The following is a 27,622-nucleotide window of genomic DNA, read 5'->3' as shown; positions in this document are numbered from 1 at the left end:
GCTGCTGACAAAACATTCGTTCCTACAAAATACTGAGGTTTGAGTAAAACATGAACTGGGAAAAAAAGCAAAAAGAAATGAAAACCAAGATGTGATAGAGATTTAGAAGAATGTCAGGTGGGAGGCAGTGAGTTGCTCAGGTAGGGGGCCTTTCCGTGGGACCTCTCTTTTTGTCCTTGACAACACCCAAAATGGTGGAGAAGGGGAGGAACAAAAGGCACACGAGGCAAAAACAAGAGAGTGACAACCTGTGCTGAGTTCATTATATATAAAAAAGCTCCTACTGCCACATATTTTCTACAATGCCTTCCTTTTCTCCCAGCTTTCTATTTGCAGACGTCTAAAATTCAAAACTCAAACTGGTATTGGTAAATCTAGCTGTACCACACATACATACACTCATGCCCGCACAGGGTGTGTCTTTTTATGGTTGCAATAACTTTGCAAAAATTTCTATTCATTTATCATTCATTTCTAAACCCTAACCTGAACTGAATTCACACCGTAGACCTAAACCTAACTAAAAAACAACACATTCGTATGAGGCCTGGGCTTTGTAAGTAAGTAAGTAAAATTTATTTTAAAGCACGAATCACAGGTATTAAAATCACACTTCGCAGTTGGTCATCAGAATGTTGCATTTGTTGGACTGATAAGCCCCATAAGATGACAAATGCTAGACCTAGCCATTACTAGTACATGCCTGACCCTAATCCTAACCTAAACTCAATTCACACCTAACCCAGAAACAGCACTTCTTCTTATGGGACCCAGGCTTCTGGCCCCATAAGGACTAGTGGGACCAGGGAATAGGTAGGAAAATGGTCCTTACACTGTAGCAAAAACAAGACCACACACATACACACAGGATAACATCTGTCATTTCTTAGTTTATGGAACATTACAAGATGATAGAAATCAGCCGCCCACTCATTTGATATTTTCTGACACCAAAAGAGCAACATATTGTCAGAAAAGGTTTATACAAACGCATATAAATAGATGGGAAAACATAAACTCTGATTGAGCGAGCCGGAGCTGTATATTGAGGAAACCTTTGGTAAGGGCAGAAAATGTCAGGTTAGACAAATGACCTTTTAAACATGGAGCAGATGTAGAGAGTTATGCACACTATGGACAGAGGGCGCCTCAACTGTCCGTCTCTTAATGGCTAGTGAAAAGATAAGTGTCACGGTTTCACAAAGCCCTGGAATAAAACTGAGTTATTCCTGAATCAAAGGTGAAATTTTATAGTTGATGGTGCCACTGCACGTTTGGATAAAAAACACTGGAGCATGCCTACAACAGAATATTCAAGAAAAAAAGGGGCGGGGGAGTATAAAAGATGCAGTACAGAAAGAAATAAGTGACAGTGACAAAGAGGTTGGGAGAGCAGGCCATGAATTACAGGTGTGGAGTTATGCATGGATGACATCACTGCACCCCTCCTCCAGCCCTTGGGAATGGGCACCTTGGAAACGGTCGCGAAGGGAACAGAGTAGAGGGGTTGGGGGGAAGGTGGAGCAGGTAGCATGGAAGACTGACAGCTAATCCAGCACTGAATTTAACCATTTCAACAATGTGTTTTGCTGATAAACAGCAAAAATTCACGACATACCAACATTTACCTTCCCTGAGTCCGATTCAGCCAATGGACCACCTCTGCTCATAAAAGGCAACGAGGAGAGGCTCTATCACAGCCACAGCCCGCATTGTCCTCCTCCTCCCCCATATACTGTGACCTCTCATCCACTCCAGTCATTTAGGAAGGGGAGATTTAGAGCAGCATGATGGTAAAAAACAGGCACATGACAGAGAGGCAGAGACGGCCTCCATTGTCTCTGTTTTAACACATGGAGGAATATTGATGGAAAAACATGTACACGCAAAAAGAGAAGCTGTCATAGTGAAATGTTGGCCGTTAATGTATATACGGGTGCATTGGAGGTCATTCTGACCAACAAGCATAAAGCCAGGAGAGTGCACTTAGGAACTAAAGTTAGCAAACAACACGTTCCTTGATCTTTTCAGGCATTGCAGTAATGAACAAACATGGCTGTGGCCACAAACCACTCTGACCTTGGAAGGCTCTCCATGTTACTGTAGCTCTGTCTGTCTTCTCCTACAATTAGTAAATAAAGCATTCTTAACTTTCTACCCAGCCAACATTCATATATCGGTAGAGAAAAGGCAAGAAGGTACAAGATGGCCTTGTGCTAATTGCAGTATGGGCTCTATCTGTGTTTCTTGATTTGAATTGGTTTGCTTCATATCTAAGATCCATATAAGACTGAGGGTACCAAACTGTTTTTTTTCCATATGGGATGCATTTAGGAATCGCAATGGATCCAATATGAGAAAGCTATTGTGATCCAAAACCCACTCCAATCTGACCTGAATCATTGAGCCCAAGTATGCTGACTCAGTTCGATTGGGAAACCAAAATTGCAACATTTGTTACTTTTTCAGCTGGTGTAGTTCACTTTCACACTGGACAAAGGATCCAAACCTTTTGAAAAACCTGTTCCACTCCTCGCCTCTAGTGGCACTGCAGCAAGAACCACTGAACAAAACGACATAAAAACCTCAGAAGAAGATATAACCTCAACTTCCTTCTTCAAATAATGTAAACAAAAATCTGCAGATTTTAGTAGTAGTAGGATTTCTCTTTTTTCTTTGGTAGAAGACCATGAGTCATTCCTCTAACTAGCGCTAGATTCATGCTTTGTTTTGGTTGTATTTTCCCAGAATGCCCTGTGCTATAGTTCGCTTCGTGCTTTTGGAGCGGTCTCTGGTCCTCCTTGTATTCACATACGCATTCGAACCGCATATGTTCAAACCTATGCACAACCGAGGAACAACCAAAACTGAGGTTTGGTTGTTCCGAGGAACAACCAAACCGAGGTTGAACCGAGGAACAAGAGTTTGCTTTTTTGGTCCTTGTCAAAGTTAAATTGTGCATTCAAACTCCCCAAACGAATCAGACTACTTAGAAAACCTAGAGTTCAATTAAAACAAAATAAGCAAGACTGGTGTGAATGCATCCTTAATTTAAAGATTAACATAACAAAAACATAGAGAAAAAGCTGAATCAGATGATATTCAGCTTGATGAACCCTGACTGGTGAAATGCTGCTTCAAAACTCAAAAAAACAAATTTTGGGGGATCAGAGAACGCAGCGAATGATTTTCAAGATCAGAAGGATTTTCAGAATGAGATCAGAGGGAGCGCAGAGATTTAGGAAAGTGCTAAAAAAAACATGTGAAACATGGCGGGTCTCCATATACTGTTGGGTCCCATCATGTTGAGACTGCAGCCTGCAGTCCTCTCAGGCTGACATAAAGAAAGAGCTAACTCCTCCACACATAACAGGAAGCCTTAACAAAGTACGTAATGTTGCTGTGTTTGATGTTTTTGAGGTTTTAACCATCATCTGTTATGGAATATGACTGAATTTGAAATGTTGCTCAACCTGTGGTACAAGAAAGAAACAACATTCTCTATAGAAAGCACACAGACTTTGGTTTTAGCTGCCTTAACCATACTAATTATTAAAGTCAGAGTCTACTGACAGGTTAAATAATAATATGTAATCATACTGTAGTTATTTACAGTGATTCCTCTCTTATTCAGCATTATGGTGTTTATGGTGTAGCTTCTAATATAAATAATTATTAACTGTGAGGAAGGGAAGGCAATGAAAACATTTTTGAGTCCTGTTTTAATATTGTCTTATGATATACATTTTAAGAATAACCTGTATTGATAGGCAAAAATGAAGCCCAAAAGATTTTTAATAAGCATAATCCTACAAATCAGTATTTTGGCACAAAAAAACATATGCTTTGCATCATATTAATTCATGCAAAGTGTTCTAGCAGGACACACCTCTCACACATGCTAGAGGTTTAAACTTAGCATACAACGCATATTAGATATTCATGCGAAAAGTGTGATCAATATCTTTTGCTGAATAAAAGATGCAGCTGGTTTTTGACTGGGGTCGATTTGAAATGGAGATGCTATGCTAATACAAAAAGGCTTTGGTGAGATTGGCCCTGAACCTTCCACATACCAGCAGTTCACATTTAGACGAGCTCACCTGCACTCTCCATAATGCATGAGCTGACTGCATATATATCATCCTCTGCACAGCTCACTCACACACTCCGACACGCGCGAGAAGGCACGAGGCCCCCGGCGTGTGCGCAGGTATGCACAAGACGGCCGAGCCGATACGTTGAGACAAGATTGAAAAAAAAAAATAGACTCTGTTAAAAAGTAATTCAACATGAAAATACTTTATGTCCTATAGATGTGTGTTATGTTTGGTCTAATGGTATAGTTTCTGACAAAACTTTGCTTGCAGAAGCTTCTTTGAAAGCGTTAGCTTGCTCTGAAGCACGTTGGAGACATAGATGGTTTAAAAACAGATAAAAAAAACCCGTACTTTGATCAAGCGGTGTGAAACACACAGACAGTGCTTAATCAAAACACTGGTAAGCCATCCTGAACTTCCAGGCTTTCGACTGCAAGAAACAGGGTCAAGGCTGCTGAACAACTCAGTGTGAGCCAGCTTCAGTGTGTGTGGGGGTTTCTTTCACTTTTTTTTTTTTTTTTGGAGGGGGAGTTTGGTGTTTGTCTGCTAGAAACCATGTCAGTGATGTTTGTGTGCTGCCAATTAACACACAGACTCAGAGTTAGCTGGAGCGGGAAATGAGGAATGGGAAGATAAAGTAAAAAAAAAAAAAAAAAAGAAAAAAGCACAGGAGGTGGAACAATTGATGTTGCCTCAGCATGAAAAACTGTGGTTTGCATTACATTGTTATGGCAGTGGACGATAAATATGCATTCACGGGGGCAGTATGTCTGATTTAGAAGACAAGTGAATTTACTTTGCACTGCTATCTCTTTCTGTCTCTCTGCCCCGGATAGTCTTTAACCTTGGCCTCTGGTGCTTCTGCCTATCGCAATAAAGTCACCCGTCCTCCTCCTCCTTCTTCTCCTCCTCCTCCCCTCTTTCCGTCTCTCTCTCTCTCCGTGTCCCCCCGGCACCACTGTTGTCCACTGTTCCACTCATTCATAGTAAACACTATTGATTTTCAGCAGGGAAAATAAAAAAAAGAGCCATGAATTTTAATGCCCCTATCTGTCCCCTTCTCCATGCCTCTCCCTTCTCCTTCCTCCACCTCTCCTCCTCCTCCTTCACCACCAGCACCTCCAAACCGTCTTTCCTGAGGGGAGGATAAAGAGATGGGGATCGTGTGTCCGTGTGTGTGTGTGCGCTGGATATGTGAGTATAAGGTAGTGGTATGGAGAGGGGGGTTGCATTTCTCATTTCCCAGCTGTGCCTCTCTCACACAACAGCCAGCACCCCCCTGGATCCTCTACCCTTAATACAAAAAAAACACACACACACACTCGCAGGCCCCCACACACCTCTGTTTTTCCTTTTCCTTGTCCCATCCCTTTCTCATTGGTCCCCCTTTTCCTCTTCACACCACTTTCAGCTCTGGGGATCGGAAGACGATGAAAACAGATAGGGGCTCCAACTCAAACAACCGCCGGCATTCACACCACAAGTGATGCAAACCGTCACCTGGGTCAAGGCCATCGACAGGCTCCACAAACATATACATATAAATGCGCTGCTCTCCTCACTTTGCCCTTTTCCAGTTCTAAATCTGCTTACAGTTGTCCATCTGATAGCAGCATTTATCTACCTCCAACACACACACGCACACACACACTAAAAAAAGCCCCGTCTTCCCACCCATCATCTCCAACCTTTTCTTTTTCCTCCATATCTCCCTCGCCTGGCCTCTCTCTTCTACTCTGTGTATTGATTTTGCTATAAGCGATGTCCCGGTTGCGACAGGTTAGCGCAGACAGACAAAGGCAGACTTCATCAACCAGTGTTAAACACAGGAGCCACGTCCTCAATAATCACTCCATCACACAAAAGACGACAAGAGACAGAAGGAGAGGAAGGGAACCATGGAGAGGAAAGCGCTGATGACGAGCAGTGACGACTGGGGGGAAATGCGTTTTCAAGGTTGTCTTTTTGTTTTCTGTAATTTGAAGGAAACAGTTTCAAAATCTAAGAAGAGGTAAGACTGTTTTGCAGTACTTCTTTTTTGTATGAAAAACAAGCACATTAATCAGAAGTCCTGCCAATGTTAGTCCAGATTATTTTCAGAAACAAAATTTTAAAAACGCAAAAAGAGGCTTTGGTGAAGAAAAACTGGTCATATTAAAAAAAATGCTTATCAAAGAGGATTTTTTTCTATACATGTGAACTGGATATGTGGAGGATATGACTTAGAAGTCCATTTTGTCCATTCCTAATCTTTAATTTTCATGCTAGGAAACACAAAAATATAGTAATTTTATGTCAGCTATTCTACACTGGTATTACTTTGTCCAGATTCTGTTTCCATTAAACTTTAATTATAAGCTGAAGATGTTGATGACTCAGAGAAAAGGGTAAAATCTTTTATAAGACATAAGTAAAACTCTGCTTTAGGACAACCTTCTCCTTAGCCAGAGTTCCCAAGAATCAGGAGCTTATTCCTCTGAATATTATATTATAATATATTTGTCTAATGTTGACCTGCTGGTGTGTTGCTGGCATTAAAGCATAAATAGTGTAATATTTGTCAAATTATACTTATAAAACATTTACACCATTTTTGAAAACGTAAATATGCATCTACAAACTCTTTGCTGTTCTCATAAAAAACACACAAACACGTCCCATCAGTAGGAGTGATAACACTGATATTAATGTTAAAATAAAAAGATTATGGACAAAATAAGCCAGTCATTATTGAGAAAGGTACAAATAATTTTTAACATCTTTTTTTTGATAAAATGAAAATAAACAGATAAGCTATTTTCTCACAAGATATAGTTTCTATACATTGTTTTATATCTTGAGAATTACTTTTCAGTATAAATTCTGCTTGGCTTAACTATATGTAGTGATGATTACTTAGCTGTAGCTATTTCATCTATGGCTAAAAGACGTTTAAACTAAAGAAGTATTTTTTATTCTAATTAGAACTACAAACAAGGCCAATAGAAATGCCAAAACAACAACTATAACTTAACTAGCTTGACAGTGTTGTGATATAACTAAGCAATGAAACTGATTTCAAAATGCAATAAAGCATATGAATCCATAAGACAGATTTATTTATTTCAGTGAGAATTATTTCAGGATTTATTTACACCTCTGCTATTTGGTTACTTGGCAGTATACTTGTTTAAGTGAGAAAAACTGAGAAAATAATGCAAATGTGACAACGTATTTGCAGCTTGTGTTCCAATTTAATTGAGTAGTAAAGTTTGCAGGCTCAACTGGTAGTTGGGGTCACAAGTTGCTTCCTTCCTCTGTTATTCTGAGGTTGGAAAGCTGAACAGTTTGTAGGTTTTGCTTTTGGTTCCAATCTCATTACAGGAGTGAGCAGATGTGAACTTTGCTGATCTTTTCAAAACACTCTGAGTCATCTATCTCCGTGTGTGCATGTGTATTTGTGTGTGTATACACAGACCGTTTTCATCTCCTCTTAATCTCTTGCTCTTAATTCACAGAGTACATTGAGCCGCCTAATAGGATGTGACTGCTGCAGCGCTAGCCACAGCTAGCCGCTAATGAGAAGGCCGCCACAGCCGGAGAATCAAAGCGCCTCATCAGCACTTCTAATTACTCTAAACCTCGTTAGCCGGCTGGAAAGCCAACATCTGCTCTCAGTGACTAGCTAAAGCAAAAATGTAACATCAACATGGCCTGTCGTAGCGGAGCAGGAAAACAAAGACCGAGCTGGTGCCACAAGCCGGAGTTTCAAAATCAAAATTTGGTTTATTGTCAAGTTGTTACATTTGTCTCAGAGTTTTACAAGAGAAAAAAGATGACTCCAGCTTTTCAGTGGTACCAAACACACACAAATTAGGGCTGGCTGGTCTAACTGCGAAAAGCAATCAGTGGTTAAGATGTGGCGTCCACCATGTGATCTTCCAATGAGACACTGGTTCAAATTCAAACTCAGAAATACATCATTTCTCCCAAAAGGAAATTAAATGTTGTTGTAACGCATTCATTCAAATTCTTCAGAGCTCTTATAAATAGTGATGGCCGTTAGCAGAAAGGATGTAGCAGTCAGTATTAAAGTGAATTTGAAGAAGCCTCTGACTGAAGACACTCTGTTACTTTCTGAACATTTGTTGCACTGAGTCAAATGCTAAAAGCTCAACAGTTCAAAATTGAATATTGGAAATCAGGAAGTTCAAAGTGTTAATTGTAGAGGCAAAAATTGCTATTTTTTCATATAAGCTCCTATAAAAGGGCATCAGATTGAATGGTGAATACGACTTCAGGGGTTCATGTGATTTTATCTTTATTTTTTAAGGTTATTTTCCTTATTTATTTTCTCTTATTTGTTCATTTTTGTTAAAACTATTGTTATGACTCGGATCATTAAGCATCTGGTGGTGAGTGGGGACGATGGGGTGTAGGGTTGGCAAAAGTTATTGTGAGAGGATTTGGGGTTTTTGGGAAACTTTGAGGTGGGAATGTGACATTTTACAATGTCATTTGTGCTAAAATAATAAAAACTGTTACAAACAAAAACGAAATCACAAAATATTAAGAACAGACAAGATATCTCAATAGAAACGCATAGAAAAATGTCCAAACCTCTGTGCAAAAGACTGAAAAGTGCAAACTCTGGCTGCATTTTGTAAATACTAATAAATTACTATTTAAACTCTATTTAGCATGAACTGTGTTCTCCTTATCTGCTGCTGTGGATTTTTCCTGAGCTGTTTTGTTCCACTGTGAGGTCCTGAGGGTACTAATGCTGCCCATCTCTGAAGCAGCAGGTGTGTGGACAGCAGGTTTCCATGTTGCTCTGTCAGTTTGCCCACTCGCCCCCTCTCTGCCTCTGATCAAAGCGCATCCTTTCAAACTCACCCCCCACTCATATCGCCTCCTCCTGCCCCCCAACCTCCTTCTGTTGCTCCTGTCTCCCACCTCCACCTTCCTCCTCCTCCTCCTTTTCGCATCATAATTTGACTGATGATTACACTTGTCACTCATGGCAGCATGTGGCCAATTAGGAGGACGGGGTGAAGGGGAGGGAAGGGACAAGCAGGTTGCAACGTGGGGGAGGGAGATTTTAGGCCCATCACTGCTTCTTCCACTTAGCTGGCCTTTTCAGCTCTTACCTACGGCGGAAACCAATATTAATTCCTGTTCAATCTTTTGTACGGGATTCAAGAAACAAAGCAGAGAAATGCACTTTCCGTCTCTTTCCACGATGCTTTGGCCTTGTCTCACACTCTCTTGGCCACTTCAGCGTGTGCCCATGTTCCAAGGTAATCACAGACTCATTTAAAGTCACTTTTGCACACTACCTCTGACTGGTGGTTAAGAGTGCGACGGCAGACTAGGCTTTTATGGGCCTTAATGTGTCCTAGAGACACTTTGGCAACAAGGCTGCGGTCCCCCACCCCCTCCACTCCCAAGAAGATGTGAGGACAGCGCGAGGGAGAGAGGGCCAGGACACGCGAGGCCGACTTAACCAGGCTGAAAACTGGGGGAACGAAACAGGATGAAAGGGAGGGAGAGGGACAAAATGGACAGAACATGGACACGTCAAAAGAGAGGGGAGAGAGGGGTCACTTAGTCACTCCCCCGGTACCCCCGCTCTGCGCCTCCTCCTTCATCCCCCCTTGTTTTTCTTTTTTTTTTACAAGCAGACAAAGGGACAGAGGGGTGCAACCCTTGTACAGAGGAGGGAGGGGTTTGTGCCTCCCTCTAACATCCTAAGATACCTCCCCTCTTTTCTACGCTTGCTAATATTTCCAGACAACCAGTTAATACCACAAGCGTATTAAGATGGTGGGCAAAGTGTAACATTTTTATTTAGACAGCATCTAGATTTTAAGTTACGGGTTGGTCAAATAAAAATCAGAAAAATGTGGCTTGACTATATAAATAGTAACCAGAATATTCAGAAATGAAGATTCTGAAAAATTATGTTTGCAAACCATGCAAGAAGATGCTTTGATTACCCTGAAAATACTACTGCCACTTTAAAACACAGTGGTGGCAGCATCATGATACGGGGATGCGTTTCTTCAGAAGAGACAGAGAAGCTAGTCATTATGTAAACACAAAGCAATCCTGGAAGAAAAACTGTTCTGCCTGTTTAAAAAGGTTAAATTTTAATATTTTTCATTGATTTTCCAAATCGGAGAGGCTCCACACACGACGAAAACAAATCATGTATTTTATAGACACAAGCAGATTCCACTCACAAATATTTCAGCTGCCGGAAAGAAAATCTCACAAAACCTCTCGATACAAAACGGTAGCTCAGAGTAAGTAAACAAGGCCGATGAGGAAGAAGCAAGGGCGAGAGTTTATGGATTATTTTTAAAAGAGAAACAATAACTCAAAAATAAAAGGAGTTAATTGAAGAAGTTATAGTTTTTTAATAGGTGAGGGTTTAATTATTATCATGTGTTTTGGATTCCCCTCCATCTTTCTGTCAATTTACTTTCTGACTGGCTACAGGTCACATCCAAGTGAGTTTTTCCACTGGGAACAACTCACACTCCGAAATATCAGACCAAGACAATCCGACTTGTTCAATATCCCCGATTTGAGGTCGTAGCGGTCCAGACATCCTTCCGAGCAAACCAGATCACTCCTAAGACATCACACAGAGCAGGAATATCTCCTAAGATTATCTTAAGAGCCATCACGATAATCGGAGAGACCGTTAGACTGGAGAAAGACGAAGATCGGGCCAAAAATCGGCATAGAAATCAACCAGGCTTTAGAGGTTGAAAAAGACTTGAGGCTAGGCCAGAGGTTCGGCTTCAAACAGAAAAATGACCCACAAGCCAGAGCTACACTGGGATGAAATCATATTCATGTGTTAGAATGGCCCAGTCAAAGTCTGAACCCCAACTCCAACAGAGGCAAAACCTGAAACTTAATTTTCACAGAGGTTCAGTGCGTTGGGTTCAGTTTTCTTCCAGATTTATTCCAGCTATGCACTATATGTGTTGGTCCATCATATTAACTTCTAATAAAACACATTGAAGTTTTATTAGAAGTTAAAGTTTGCCGATGAAGTTTGTAGCTGTAAAGTTATGCAATTTTAAATGTTAAAGAACGTGAATATTTTTGCAAGGCAACAAAGACTGTTATATGGATTAAAAACCAACAAATAATTGCTAAAGACTGTCACGTGTTTGCAGCTGCAATAAAAAAAAAGTTTATGCACTTTTTGAAGAAAGACAGGAGTGAGAGAAGCTGCACAAGGGAGGGAAATGAGAAGCAGAAGAGGTGGTGAAGTACAACAGATTAATTTCAGAACAGAATGCTCCTGCTGAGAGAAGGACAGAGAGCAGGAAGGATAGAGGGGATCAGGAGCGGGGAAAACGCTGAGAAGAAAAAGAAGAGAACGGAGATTAAACATGCATTCAGCTCTCTCAAAGGGCTGCAGTGTTTCCCTTTTTTCTTCTTTTTTTAGGGGAGTGGGGTGTGTGGGGGTCTCTGCTGCCTGTGAATGTGTGTGAATGTGTATGCATTTGCAGTGATGCGACATAGCTTCTAGAAGACACATTCACCGCCGGTTTGAAAACCCCAAACGCTGAGCACTCTCATCCGCCTGCACTCTGAAGGACATGCGATGGAACCCCGGAGGTTAATAGGACGTCTTCATTACCATAAATCTTATCAGCTAAATGAAATGGGCGAGAAGGGGCTCTGATTTAGGCCTCCTGCTCCGCTGGACTAAAAGGGAGACACCCAATCAAACCCCTGGGTTTTATTGGTCTTTTCTATTATCTAAATGTACTGGCACATGAGCCGGGTGGCAGAGGTGACAGCCCGTAGCAATCAACAACAAAAGAAGACAACGGCCGGGGGAAACACAATTGGTAGTCTGTAAATCAGTCATCTCTGCAGATGTTGCACAATGTGCATGAAGAATATGCATGAAATGTAGCCCTTATTTATGAGTAAGAGGAGGAGAGTAGTACACACAACTCCAATCCAATGGAAAAAAGAGGGAAGAGAAAATGGATTTAGCTTCAATTTAGTTTAGTTTAGTTTATATCCACATTTAGCTCCATCAATGCTATTTTTACAGTGATCCACGCATCACATGAGTCACATCATTAAACAGTTTTTAGAAACTAAATAAAAATAAAACAAGACAACATGGCATAAATCATATTATATACTGTATATAGATACATATACAGTAGTGCAATATATCCAACTCACAACCACAAGCTTACATTGTCTGAAGAACACTAAAATATTTGACCTTTAATTTACTATCATTAAATATAACATATGCTGCCGTTACACAGAGCAGAACTGTACATTAGTTCTAACCTTTGGAAAAATGCATTTCTGTTTAATAGCATGTCTAGTAAAGTGAAAATGTGTATTTTGGCTAAATGATACATTTTGAAATGAAATCACAGGTGTTCAGCGCGAGTAGTGAGTAGTTTAATCTACCTTTAAGAGAAAATCATCCCAACATATCACACAGTCTTCTAACACTTGTGGAGTAATGACAACAAAGCACAATACAAGCTGCTCTATTACAGAATCATTTCAGTTTTATATTATGAAACTGAGATTTCATATTCCTAATGTCCCAGGAAGGACATTAGGAGTAAACTGTGTTGAAATAATATATTTAATAAGTTAATAAAGTGTTAGAAACAGTCTGGTGCGATTCATACTGTGACTTCCTGATAGTTTGAGGTTTGTGATTGGCAGCCTGTTGAGACGTCCACTCAATCCCTGATAACAGAGCTTCTACCTCTGACCAAGCATCCAAACGCAGCCGGAGAGAGACGCTCCGAGAGAAAGGGTGCGAAAGAGAGAGAGAGGAGGAATGGGAGCAAGAACCAGAGAAAGGAGTATAAATCAATATCTAGAATGGAGTCAGGAGGTTTGTATGTGTTTAGTCCTGCTGATGTGTTGATTAACTGCACTGCACACACCTCACCACATACCACACACTCTTCTTCCATCCTGGTGTGTATGTGTGTGTTCTGCAGCTGATTAAGGTCTCGGGGTGTGATTAAGTGGCCCGCTCATCCAGCTCCTGGTTGGGGCTAACGTTGGGCTTTATTTCACCGGACACACACCGACCAACACCACAAAATGCATCTGCAGCGATTCAGTAAACAAATTCAGAGCTAATCAGGCTGTAGATGCAACTCATCGAGGTCGGTGAGTGATATTTTTTTAATGACGTCCAGCTGCGTACGCTTCAAAGTGTCTTTGTGGAGGTATGGACATTTAAAGCAAGGCTGTAAAGGTCACTTTCCCTTCGTGTCTTCACATCACTTGAACTTTTTCCACCCTTTTTCATGTGACAAGCTCAAAATTCGATGGATTTAATTGGGAGTTTATAGACCAGCACAAAGTAGTATATAATGTGTTGAGGGATCAAGGATGCATTATTTCCAGTTTATTTTTTTAGTGAAGTAAAAATCTGAAAATGTGTTGCTTGTCTCTCTCCACTGCCAAATCAAATCTTCATATGATTACGTTTTGTTCTCTTTAAACACCAAATGACTGATTTTTTTTTTACATATTCTTTACCGCAAAGTTAGGCAAGCTTGGTCAGAATGATTGAAGATAATTTGTGAGCATCAGTTTTAAAGCTTTACCACAGATTTCTAATCTGGACTTTGACTGGACCATACAGAAACATGAATATCCTTTAAACTGATGTGGCTCTGGTTGTATGTTTAGTGTTGTTGTCCTGTAGAACGGAGAACCTCCCCCTATCAAGTCTTTCACTGCCTCTGACAGGTTTTCTTCCAGGATTAATCTGTATCATCTTCCCATCAACTATTACCAGTTTTCCTGTTCAGGCAGAGAAAGCCATTACGACATCATCATCCTGCCACCACTGTGTTGTGTAGAGGTAGAGTGAGACCCTTATATTGAACTTTGTAGCAGCAATCCAGAGTTTGATTCCAAACTTTGGGACTTTTGCTGCATTTACTCTCTTCTTTCTCTGCCCATTTATTTTCTGAATACTGCAAATAAGAGCCACAAAAACCTTTTAAGAAAATGTATAACTTAAGACTGGTCATTTTCTTTACATTTACAGTAATGCATTACTTTGTATTGATTTAGCACACAAAATTTTTGTTTGTAGCTGTAACATGACAAAAATACATATTAAGATGCCCCTTATATGTATGCATCTTGATCCCTGTGGTTCTTAAGGGAAATTCAATACTACTAATGCTGCTAATGAGCATTAATACTAAGAAGTACAAATAAGACATCTTAAATAATGGTGTCATTACATACAGTCTCAGACTGAATCTGTGTGGATTAATCCAGAACCACATAACAGGTTTAACTCCCAGTGAGTATTTTAGGAGAATGAAGTCGCTGTAATTAGAGCGGGTATGATTACATGCTCGTATTGCCATACGCCGATTTTAAAATTAAATCCAATCCTGACTTCCATGGCTAAGGCATTCCACATCAGCTAAACATAAACCACCCCGCCTCCGGCGTTCTTTGGGTCTTGTCACATTGTCAAACTAATATAGACCAACTGATAGCCCATTAGCTGCTGAAGCATCCTGACATAAGTGTGCTACATTCAGGACTCCGCGGCTGCCTCATAAACTGCAATCTAATTCTACTACCACAGGGAGAGCAGAGCGGAGCGGAGGGAGTGAGAGGGATTCGGGTTGTGACAGAGAGCAGAGAGTGGGAAAGAAATGGGAAAAGAAGAGGAGAGGGAGGGAGAGAGCCACAGAAGAGGAGAGAGGTAGCTTAATGCAATAAAGCATGTAGTATTGACATCTTTCTCGTGTCTATTGATTCCCCATTATGTTGCTAACAAACCCAGGTTGACATTTTGTCATTTGCAATCATGTTAACACTGCGACTTGCACGCTCCCCCTCCACAAGCCAATCTATACCTGCACACACCAGTTTGCACACGCCTTCATACTTGTGCACATTTATTCCCTCTTCATTAAACACACACACACACAAAGTAGATGCATGCATGACATTACATCATGTTCCAAGTAAATAAAGAAAGGAACAAAAAACACGAGCAAAAGAAGGAGCTGAAGTGTTGAAGAGTGAGATGCACCAGTCAACCAACCAGAGATTGGAATTCATCAGTTTTCACTGATTAGCTCTGATTGGTGGAAAAATGGGGAATGCATTTAAGCTAAGAGATCCAATCATTGAAAAGGGCACTTTTTCAGTCTTGTTACAAAAGGGGGGCATTTATTGCCCTTAAAAACAACAAAAAACAGAGAAAGCCCAAATCAAGCAGAAATCAGTATCAGTGTGTCAAAGCCTGACTGTTGCCTCTCTTAAATTATGGCAAAACCATCTTATATGAGTAGAAATATGACCTGAGTTTGGATGCAAGGTCCCAAAGGAGCCAGAGTTTGGCTTTGGAAAGCCTAGAGAAATATGGCTCAAAAGAATTTCAAAATATTAAAAGACTCTGAGGCAAATTTCTGCATAACGAAATGTGGATCTCAGACTTCTACAGCAAAAATGTGATGAGTGTAAATGGAAATGTGTTGATTTCATATCAGCATTTATGGCTTTCAGAAAAAAAAACCTGAATCAAAGAAAAAAAAAACAACAGACATTTGTATCCCTCAGGAAAATCCTGATCTGGATTCAGGTCACATTTTTAATTCGTCATATGAATGAAAACCGTGGAGGAGCTGCACAGCAAAAATGTCTCTAAATGTCACTAAATGATAAAAGCAGATAAAGAAATATATAAAAAATAAAATAAAAAAAACAGCATTTTAAATCTGAAATTTGAAACCCATTTGTAAGTGTAAGCGCTTGCATGCGTGAAAGAGAGTCAGTCTTGTAGGAAACAGTGGCTAATGGTGTGTGACAGAGAGTGCATAGCGAAGATGAACTGAATCTATGAGTGTGTGAGGAAAAAGGCAGTTTTTGGCCCCATCATATCATATCCCAGCAAGCCCAGCACTGTGCGGGAAACTCACCGGTTTCTCCTCTATGTCCCATTAAACTTTCATACGCCGGTTAATGCTGATGGCTCTACAAACCACTTTACTACGTACACACAGGTAGTTCACACAGCGATGCCACTGACCTGTACCTTTCACAGACACGGTGCCATTAAAAATAGAACAAAACCTGGATGGGTTACAGCAGCTCGCCATCCAGGTGGAAAAGGGTCTAACACGCTTGTTTTATGCTACTGTATGTGATGGCTTGTCTGTTTCATGACGGTGTGTGTGGGTGTCTGTTGGGGTGTGTGTGTGTGAGAGCCCCCACAGGGGTTGTGCATGAGTGCTCGAGGCCTGTTGTAACATAAAAGAGAATGAACACACAGGGGGGCAGAGCAGGGTCAGGTGGGGCTGAGTCTAACACTGCCGCTGTGACCTCTGACCCCGCACAAAGCTGTGACGCAAAGGAGTCAAGTAGCTGCCACCAGTCAAAGAGACAAGTTAACCGAGAGCTCAAGTCAAAAGCCCATCGACTGCACGGGAAATCTGCAGGCCTTGCAAAAGTGTTCCCATCCGAACTTTTTCACACTTTGTGACGTCACAATCACAAACTTTAATGTATTTCACTGAGAGTTGATGTGGGAGACAAACACAAAGTAGAGCATCATTTTGCAGTGGAAGGAAAGTGAAGCACAGTTATGTTGTATGAATAAAAATCAAATATGTGTGGCCTGCATTCGTATTTAGCCATTTTGAATCAGCACTTTGTCAAACCCCCTTTTAATGCAATAACAGCTTTGGAGTTTTTTGCTACCTGCTTGAACTGAAGTTTTTTTTAAAACTCTTTCTCTTTGCAAAGAGCTCACAGAGTGTCTGCAAGCATCAATTTTCCACATTTGAAGCCTTCACAGAACGGCTGGATTCCTATTGAGATTAAATTACAGACATTTTGACTCTGTTTACCAACAAGTTAACTTCTGAAGCCAGCAGGTTTCACTTCTTTAGGGGGTATCAGAGTAAAAGCGCCTGAATCCATATCCTTGACACACTTTTGTAATTTTTATTAGTAAAAATCACATACATCCCTTTTTCCTTCCAGTTTTCTACAAATTGTTTTTGGCCAAACACATTAACGTCTGTGGTAGTAACATGACAAGATATGAGAAAGTTGGTGGCAAAAATACATTTACAGAGCAAAAGCTATGAACTATTACAGCTCAGATGTTAAGCAACTTTAAAATGTCGGTTAATTTACTGTTAGTTGGTTTCAGTATTAATTTGTTGCCGAACATCCTTGCTTCCGTCTTGTTTCCTCGTGTTCCCAGTCTCGTTTCACTCCGGGGTTTGTGAATCGACCCTTGCAGCAACAAACCCTGCATTTTTCAAGAAGGACATTGCGCCGTTCTGCTTTATCTAAACAGAATAAAATCAGCATAGCATTGTGAATCACTGTCATCCCCCTCATTCAAGTAGCTCAGCTGCCTGCGCAAACTTCCCATCCGTTTGTCTGCTTATTCAGATACAAGGCCACGGCCCGGGACGCTGCAACATAATAGCTCATCTGTGGTTTATCCTCACCTCTCCAGCTCAAACTGAGTTTTCCTCACCTTCCTCGTTTTTCACTCTGTCATCTGACTCACTTTCACGTGATTCTCTCCTTTCTCTCTCTCTCCTTCCATATTTTTTTTTTGTATCTCATTCTGACATTTGCCATTTTTCAACACTTGGAGCGCAAAAACTCCTCCCCGCGGGTCCCTTTGCCTCACCCTCCTTCCAACATCTGTCCCTTCTCCTCTTTGTATACGTCTCTGGAGAATTGGCAGGTAACAGGTCATTCTCGTCCCTGCACGCTGTTTTTCTCTATTTATCTCTATCACTTGCCCTTTGTCTTGGCTGCAGTTGCAGTGAGAGGTGAAACTAGCTGTCTCCAAAATCAAATGATTCAAAACAGATTTCTAAAAGCGATACTAGGAATTTGGGATGGCTTGTTTTGGTTGTGCCATTGAAGAGATAGTTCGTTACTTTTTTCCCCACATTAGCTGAGAAAAAAAAGGTTCCTCTTCAGCCTCTGGGTCCTAGTAGTCTGGATTTATGGGGCATCGTCTCTATAAAGGGGAAATTTTAACTTTTGGGTTCCCCGTAAAAACAAAACAAGAATGTCCTCCTGAAACCAGAATTGTAACTGGTGTGGTGAAGCTGGAAGTTGCCGAGAAGCCCCGCATCCTTCCAAGATGGCTGCCATGCATAAAAATATCCTAAAAGTTGCATCTATTTAATATATAATTTATATTTACTATATGTACTGTAGCACCGCTATTTGTGAAAAATGTAATTTAGTGCTCGAATGCATGAAATGGAAAGAATTGTTGTCATTCATTTAAACAATAAAAACATAAAACAATTACAAATAACACTGGATTACTACATGCAGCAAGGATGCACATCACAACACATATGTGGTCCCCTACATTATACTTAATGAAAGTGTGGAATAGCACATTAAAGGTGAAATAATAGTCTTTTAGCAGAACCTCACTTCCAAAATTTTTAACTGTCCCTTTAAAAGCTAATTTAAATCAGTGGACAAAGGCAACATGCATCTTAATAATGGAGAAAATCATTAAAGAGTTTTCAAAAAGTGAAGTTTGAGATTGATGACACACAGAAATATATTTCTGGCTTTTGTTGCTGTTTAGATGGTTACAACGTACAACTATTGGCAATCATAAATTAATTGTCCATCATTTTCTACAATGCCTTTTTCCTTCCACTTAACTTTCCATGAACATACAGCGCTCTGTGAACATTTAGCTTTTTCTCTTTTTTTTAGCAGCAGTGTTTTGTGGAGTGCTCTCCTTGTGGAGATGCGCCATTTTCTGTAAACCAAAATTATCGAAATGAATACAACACACTGTGTAGTCAGGTTTTGTAACTTTAGTTTCACTTTTAAAATAAATTACTTAATTAAATGAAACTATTGATAGTATAATTTAAGTTTTATGCAACTGCATAAAACTTGTGCATTTGTGCAACTATGCAGGTTCAAAGTTTGCTTATACCTCAGGCCATCTTCACAAGCTATGGAGATCTACTATTACAACACTTTGCTGAACTATTTTGATTTTTATTCGTCCACAAACGAGACAGAAAGAGGAAGCTGTTGCATGCCTAGAAATCAGACCAGGCTGGACTGCGCTCAGAGTCCTCTGACAGCAGCACTTATATACTGAGGCCGGTCTGGATGCTCCCAACATGCGTCCCTTTTCTTCCACATGAGCGCAGATAAAACACAGACGGCGCCACTGCTTCATCCCCCCTCTCCCCCTCATCTTCCTCTCCTCTTCCTCCCTGACTCCACACTCCCTTCGCTCCCAACCGCGCAGCAGCCAAGCCATGGGACTGAAAGAGACGCAGTCAGTCACTCCAAGTGGAGATTTTTGCCAAGATGGGAGCATTCGTGCGCCTCAATAAACAATGATAAATACTAGTATGTGGTTCCCCTGCAGATTATGTTTGTGAATGAAGCTCATGCACACAATTTAAAAAAAATAAATAAAGGAATAAAAGGGTGTAATTCTCTTCTCATTCAGCATGGTTGCACTTCTCCGTACACCTTGCTCTCTCCTTCTGTCTCCCCCTCTCACTTCTTCCACCGGCCCCGGAATCGATCTCCGCAGGATCGATAAGTTGGCATGAATATTCCCTGCCTGCCGAGAGTCTAGTTGGGGAGAGTCGGAGGCTGAGGCTCAGGCGCAGGCAGCGGAGGAGAGGGGAAGGACGGGGAGCGGAGGCTGGAGAGCGAAATACCCGGAGAAAGGAGCACAGAGGCGGAGAGGAAATAAAACATCACACGCAGGGGGTGGATGGAGTAACGGCGCATCGGACTGGACAGCAAATACGAGGATATACATCTATATATTTTTTTTTATCTTAATGCACGGATAAATTAATTCCGATTCAAACAAAAGGTTGCACAGGAATCTGGTTAGGAAAAAAAAGAGGAGACCGGGGGAAGTGAGTGTGTAAAGTGGGTGTGTGTGCGCCGACAGCTCTTCCAGCTCTGCAAGCGCATCGGGGCGGGTCTGCAAGGCTGGCCGACATGGAGGAGGTGTAGCACAAGGAAGATAAGGAGGGAAGATAAAACAATATAGTAAAAATAAATACAAATTTAAAAAAAATGTCTTACCAGAGTTGGAGCGGAGAGCCAGAGGAGACTTGAGACGCCAGGCGCTGAGGTCAGGGGCAGTTCTCTGAAAGACGAACGGCACCGGCAAGGGAACAAACATGATCTTCTTCTTCCTCCTGCTTCTCGTTTGGATGCAAATAATCTGACACAAGCTGGGTGACAAGCTCTGTCCTCCTCTGATGCTTCTGGCTCTTCTCTGGCAGACAGCTTTGGGGGAATATTTGGTTTGTAGAGCTCACAACATTCGCAGTTAGATGTGTGCACATGTAGCCTCGGCTGCGCACTTTTCTATGTACACGTGTGATGCATTAGAGTTTTGGTGTAGCCTAAATGTGCATAGAGCATTCATATATAGATATATACTTATATAGACGTGGTCCCTTGAGTAACTATCACGCAGACGGGGAAGAGAGGAGCTCGACTTCTGCAGCTACGTAGAAAGTTCCCTTAGAATTAAAGCTTAGAATAAAAGCTGATGCACCTACGCCTTTCTTTCACTACCTTTGCACTGTTAAAGCTTTCTCCTTGAGTAAACATAGAGGCCCCCGGAGCTTATTTTATCCTCTCACTCCTCAGCAGTTCCTGTAGGTGTGAAGAAGGCATGAGAACAGTCGCTGAGCCTATTCCTGTGGCGTCGCCGCTTTGGTATCGCTTTTGCAGTTTAGAACAACACCATCGGAGATTACACAAAGACAGGACAAGAAAAGACACGCAGAGTTGTTAAGATGTATGCATTTTGTGGGGATATTGTATATATATTTGGTCTTTAGCTGCTCCTTAGTCGTCTACATTCATCCAATACGCGCAAACGCGCCGGATCGCGCATTCAACACAGCTCGGTTTAAGCGGGGTTTTTTTTTCTAAATCTAGTAATAAATAGGTATAAACAAATGGTAAATAAAAGGGGGCACAAACAAACAGGAGTCAGAGAACACAGCAGCGAGCGCGCATGGCACTGACGCTCCTCCTCCTTCGCTCTCTGTCACAAGGCAGTAATTAAAACGCAATCAATCGATAGATAAATAAATAAACATCTAAATAAATAAATACTAAAAACAGAAATCCCCACGAACAGAAAAGAAACAAAAAAAAAATAAATAAAACCACAAGACGGCGTTGCTATTCTAGAATCCGACCATGGTGCCGCGTCTTATCGGAACACTTGCCTATATCTCCGTCCATCCGCCTGTGTGTCTTTGTTTTTGTTTTTGTTTTTTTGTTTTTTTGTCTTTCTTTCTCTCTTTTTTGATTTTTGTTTGTCTCTTTTTGTCCCCCTCCCGTTATAATTTGGGAACCCCCAGATAGCTCACTCGACCCGGCTCCCCTCCAGGATTGTAGCGATCTGCCACCAGGCTGGCCGCAACATTGAGGCGAGAGAGGAGCCGCTACTACTCACACATCACCACCCCCATCCTCCGCACCTCCCCTCCTCCCTCCTTCAATCCCTCCCTCCTCCTGCCTCCTACACCCGCCTAAGCACCTCGCCACCGCCCCTCCTTTCCCACCTCTCTCTCGTTTTCACTACCGCTGCAAAAGGTATCCTGTATTGATTTTTTTTGCACCGCCACCATCACCCCCCCCCCCTCCCCTCCACCAACACCACCTCCTCTTAATAATACCGACTATAATGATGCCAGCGTTGATCAGTGCATTACTGTTTAGACTCCTTGAGAAGGGACAAAAGTCCCCATAAGAGGCGCCTATGCAGCCGATATCCGTCAGGATGCAAGGCTTGCTCATAATGAAGTTATCACGCTGCTCCCGTTCAGAGCCGGCCGAAGGCATAAGCGAATTAAGCTTCCCCACCCCAGTCAGCAAGAGTGACTTCTGACAGAGGGGCAAGCAGGTACCAGGTTGCCCAGGGACGCATTGATAGGGCAAAGAGCACCAGATAGAAACATAGAAGATATTTGTCAGCTGGGCCATGAAGAAGTTTTCTATTGCTTGATACATGAGCGGCCAATGGGGAGCCGCGTGGCTATGGGTTGAGTAGAAACCCCCTGGTTGTTGCTGAGAATAGCAAGATTAGCTTGCATGCTTTGTGCAGAGCTGCATTGCATTTCATTTATATCGGTTGAGGGGTAAACATGTAAAACTATTTTCTATTTTCTACTTAAACTCTGTAGGGAAAGAAATATGAAATCCCTCATTTATTTTTGTTTTGATCTGGGGTCATATTTAATGAGTCACAACCAAAATAAAGTGTTTTTTAAAAGGTTTTCAGGAAATAAAGTCATAATTAAATTGCATTACATGCCATCTGAGTATGTTTATGATTATTTATGTCTGCAGGTTTTGTATGAAAAAGAAATGAAGTGACCCAGAGCTGAGTTACCATGAGGGTCCAGCTAACCAGATTATCTCATACTTATTGTTGCACTGCTAGTAAGCATGAATCTTTGGGGGTTAAATGCAATACATGGAATAAAGATTTGGGCTATTTGAAGGGATTTTATAATGGGCTCTATTCATACTTCGCAGACAGATTTTCTCTAGTTTCCAATAGAAAATGGAACAAATGACACCTAAAGTCAGAATTTTGACCAGAAAGGTCAGAGGTCACAGGGGTTCTGAATCCCGTAAGGCTGCTTTGTAGACAAAATTTTATAAAACATGAAATCAGAACAAAAAAATCTGTAAATATAGTGTAATACAAAGCCAGATGAGACTTTTCATGCAAATATTTAATTTTAACATCTTAATTACTATTTATCACCACATGAACTATAGGAAAAATAAACTTACTTCCTGAATTTATGTGCAACTACATAGAAAATTAAATGGGGTTTAACTTTTAAACAGAGTGGTGGTAGCTAATCATCATATAGCACATGTAATGAATTTGACTATAGATATTTAGCATTCAGATGAGCTAAATGTGTGTAAATATGATGCTTGTTGGTTTTCCATATGCATCAACAGGCATTAGTGGTATAGAAACGTCACCATGGCTGTGTGGTGGTTTGAGGCAAAAGAACAACAAGTTTCTCCCATAGTTCAATAAAATGGGTGTGAAACGGTTTGTTTACTTGCAGTAAATGGAAGTAGACAAAGACAAAATGTGAAGCATAGATGATAAATGGGGTAATGAATAAACAAACATCAGCGGTTAATAAAGTATCACTTTGTGAGCTTGAAGATTGCCTTCAAATAGCATCTGCTATGTTTCACAAAGCATAAGTAAACGTCACTGCTAAGGCAACACTGGCTCACCATTTAAACAGACTGTCGATCCTTCAGTCTTTTTTACATTAAAGGTTTTTGAACATCAAATTTGAAAGAATTTAAATTGATCATAATTTGAATTTTTTTTTACTAAAAACAGATAGATAGTTGGATTTACTGAGATAAATTATAGCATTAATTTAATTATGCTAGCTTGATTATTTATGATATTTTCTGTCACATTTCATATAGTTGCTGCTTTATTCAATGAATAAATTATTATTTTCTTTGTTAACTTGTAACCAAAAGTAATGTAAATGTCCCCCTTTACAAACTATCTAATTCTGCATTAAAAATGTTCTCTTTTCGTTTCTTATTGTTGTAGTGGTGGTTGTTCTGTAATCAAATGTTTTTGGGGGAATGTAATTAAATGTTTTGCATTTCTATAATTCATAAAAAATACTTAATTCACAGAAAAACATACTAGCATGTGAGGTTGTAGGTGGGCCACGTTGGTACAAAATATAAATTTACTATATTTTAAGGAAATGGGAAAGAAATAAATGGCAATGTGTAGTTATGAAGTGGGGTACAAATCAGCAGAGGAATAAACTGACCCAAAAAGTACATTGTGTGACATAGTTATTATAGTTGTTGGTCTGAAGGGGTTACTTCAAAACATACAAAAAAAAGTAGAAGAGGAAGAAAAAAACAACTTAGACAATTTACGTTAAATATTATGTTTCATTCTGTTTGCACTGGGAAGTCAGAGTTTTCAAGTTATAAATGTAGAAAATAACTAGTGCGTGTTGAATCGCTAAACTATTTATTAGCACTTTAGCTTCTAAATGCATAAAATAAAGAAAAAGCATTTTGTCAAGTTGGCACCACAACAATTAGGAGACTCAACTGCTTCTGCTCCAGAGCTAGAACCGGTTCTTCTCATGTGCTACGATATTCCCAGATCTGAGCTCTGACCTCCGAGACAAATCAAACAGGACTTTTGTGGTCCTGTTGTTGGTGATAAAAAACTGACTCTAAATCAAATTTTGCTTAGAGCTGCAAACAATCTTGGCCTGTTCTGCTCCTGACCACATTAAGCCCCCCTTAGTGGACCAAAGTGGACTTTCAGGTCAATGCTAGAAGACAGGAACAACTGAATAATATATCAGATCACCATTGCCATGCAACAACAGCATGTGCAAATCACAATCACAAAGGACTGATTGGATGCAATATTTTGTTGGCTACGATATTTCAAGTGTAGTGCATTAAATATGTCATGGCATTAACACATTTTACCACTTGGTTTCTGTTTTATGATCCCTTGTGAGATGGATTTTATCGATTCACATCCTGAGAAAAGGGAGGGAAATAATTGAAAGTCCTTGTAGCAAATGGAAAATATTGAAATAATATTGAAATGTCATGTTTTCCTGATACAGTTCTAAACAGGAAGCAGCACTCCTGGTATGAGTAACTTGGCTGAAAAAACCCTTTCATTTATTTATTTTTTAGAGTGAACTGCATAAATCTGATAAGTGCATGAAAAATCCCCAGGATTGTATTTTGAATAAATGTTGACGATGCTCCCGGGTTACAGGTAAAATCACTATCTGCCCCTTTCGTCCCTGGATAGCTCCCCTCTGTCCTCGCTTCCTCTGCAGCGACGTGTTACATGCTTGTCAATTACGGGCCAGCATCAGTCAGCGCCGGGCGCTTACACACCAGATTATTGTCGATATAGATTTTTAAATAGAAAAATCTATACTTTAAACATCACAGTCAATACGGGCAAATCAATAGGAATGAGCCCGCTCTTGCTCTTGCTCCTGTTGGGGCTGAGAAATCCCCCCCACCACCTCCACCTCCTCCCTCCATGCCTCCATCATCAGGGCTGCATGTTTTAGTATCTGCAGGTGATTAGGCCTGCTTGAACTTGAGATTGGATGCGTGCAGTGAGTTATTTGCTTCTCATCGCCATGTTCCCCGTTCACTCAGTCATCAACCGACAGCCTAATTGCCAGAAATGTGAGCGGCACACTAATCTGGTGTGCTCTTAATTATGAAAAATGCCTCATCCCCTGCAGAAGACAACCCGGTTTTATTGTCCTTCTCCCTCCGCTTCACACATGACAGATGACATCCGCAGGTCCAATGAAGAAGAGGAGGGAGAGAGGAGTAATGAAAAGGTAGGAGAAGAGGAGAAAGGAAGAAATGAGGGAAGGGAGAAGTGACTAGTTGTCCTTCAAAGACCCCCTTCTCTCCACAAAGGGAGCCATGCGCGCCCCCTTTCCCTCCTCCCTGCACTCCTTCCAGACAAAAGCAATTATTTCTTGTAGAATGTAGTGTGGCTGTGCGCGTCTGTGGAAGAGAGGGATGGAGGGAGGGTGTGTGAGATTGAAGGAGGGGAAAATAAGATGGTGTTGGAAAGGGGTGAGGAAGATGAGGAGGTGAGGAGGAGAATGGGGCGGGGGGGTGAGGGTGGTGGCGCTAACAGCATCCACCCGTTTGTCCTCCACACACTCGTCTTGCCAAACTCTTCTTTTTCCTCCACCTGACACGGAAAACTGCCAACCAGGTAATCTCCCCGACATGAAAACCTTTTTAAAACACCTGCCTGAGTTTCGGGGTCGTTCACTCACCAGCAGACTGAGGCAAACGAAGGTTTCAATTGAATTATTTTTTTAACCCAATTAAGGCGGCTCTCCCTCATCATGTTCCACTGCGTCGTGTAGTTTGACAAGTACAAACCCCAACACAAAGGGGGCGATACCTGGTGATGACACCCGTCTGCGGTCTCACATTGAGTCCATCTGTCCGTCTCAAGCCCACATCGTGAGTTTCAGCCCAGTCGGTGCTTCTCGTCTGCTGCCTATGGGGCCCCCGCAGCGAGCTTCAGTCCCCTGGGACTTCTAGGGAGGACTCCCCTGAGGTGGGGTAGGAGGGGTCGCTACAGCCAATAACCCCCACTGGACCGCTCTCACTGACTGTCCTGACTGTCCCCCCCACCAATCCCCCTTGCAATCCATACAGACCCATGATATCTGGCTCCATTGTTTTCTATTCGGTGCTTTCACACAAAAAAACGGTCTTATAGAAAATTGTCTCTTTTTCTCTTTGTGGTGTTTTGCTTCTATTCTTTTCTGAGATACGGTAATGGATGAAATATTGAACAGTGGATACTCTCTGCAAAGTTCAGAGATTGAAGATAATTCATGTAGTTTTGCTGCAGAATTCAAGCTTTTATCAAAGAAATTCAGGAGACTTTTCCTCTAAAATCAGCAAACTTCATTTCTTCCAGTTTTTCTGTAACATTCAAAATACACATATCTCATCTGTTAATGTATATATATTTGTTAAATTTTTTTATTGTGTTTGTTATTTTGATTGCTGCTTGTTTTAAATGCTGTATTTAAATTTAGCATTACATTAATCATATTTATAAAGTAAACTACAGTACTCTTAGGAAGTAAAATATTCATGATACACATTTCTAAAGTGTATACATCTTGAGAATAGACAAGTTATTGGAATAATCAATAATTGTCTTTATGCTTGAAAGGTTGTTTAGAATTGCCATAATCAGTTTGTTAAAAAAAACACGTCAATCTCACTGTATATTAAAATAAACAGTCATGCTTTAATTAATAAATAAAACATGAATTGTTAAACTTTTTCTGCTACAGTTAATTTGATCTCAATCATAAATGGCTATCTATCTCTGTTTTTTTTCCAAGTATGTCATACTTTTTAATTATTTTGAAGTATTTTTGTTGCAGATCTACTTGATCATGTGGTTTTCTATCACAACAAACAGCAATTTGTTCAATTTCTCACCACCACATGTTTTCAATGTCACATCCATGCTGTAGGTCAGGACGCTGCATGAAATATTTATCCAATCTAAAGGAGACAAAAGTATCCTCAGGCTACACATTAGTCATAAACCGGAGCCATCCATTAGTCATTTTGTTTATTGCACTCTTGGTAATCGCCCTTTTATCCATTTTTGAATGATTGATTTGACCGATTTTCAACAGGATTTGAATAATTAGCATCAGTTTTATGGGAAATGGTGCAGAAGACATAAAAGGGAAAATGAACTAAGTTTAATTTGAAGAAAAACTGGTGTGTGTGCGTGGGCGGGCGGGGGTGCGCGCGAGTGTGTGTCTGTGTGTTCTCATGTGACCCTGCTCTGTTGTGGGTGTTCGCATCCATGTCATGGTCACAGTTAA

At 40.8% G+C, this 27,622-nt stretch overlaps 1 protein-coding gene across 2 annotated transcripts in view; it reads right to left on the bottom strand.

Annotated features, from left to right (window-relative positions):
* pou2f2 (POU class 2 homeobox 2) overlaps nucleotides 1-21,669 on the bottom strand; it is a 60,776-nt gene extending 39,107 nt beyond the window's left edge. Inside the window, exon 1 of one of the 2 annotated variants that reach the window (XM_023331171.1) lies at nucleotides 20,220-21,669. In XM_023331171.1, coding sequence (XP_023186939.1) covers nucleotides 20,220-20,319 — 100 coding nt within the window. In that variant the 5' untranslated portion in view covers nucleotides 20,320-21,669. The remainder of the gene's footprint in view (nucleotides 1-20,219) is intronic. The other variant, XM_023331173.1, reaches the window with a different exon arrangement.
* Between the last annotated feature and the right edge of the window lie 5,953 nt (nucleotides 21,670-27,622).

Source organism: Xiphophorus maculatus, chromosome 3 (genome assembly GCF_002775205.1).
Source record: "Xiphophorus maculatus strain JP 163 A chromosome 3, X_maculatus-5.0-male, whole genome shotgun sequence".
NCBI classification, from domain to species: domain Eukaryota; kingdom Metazoa; phylum Chordata; class Actinopteri; order Cyprinodontiformes; family Poeciliidae; genus Xiphophorus; species Xiphophorus maculatus.
Note: the sequence above shows the minus strand (reverse complement) of the source record. Positions and strands in the feature narration are given on the sequence as shown.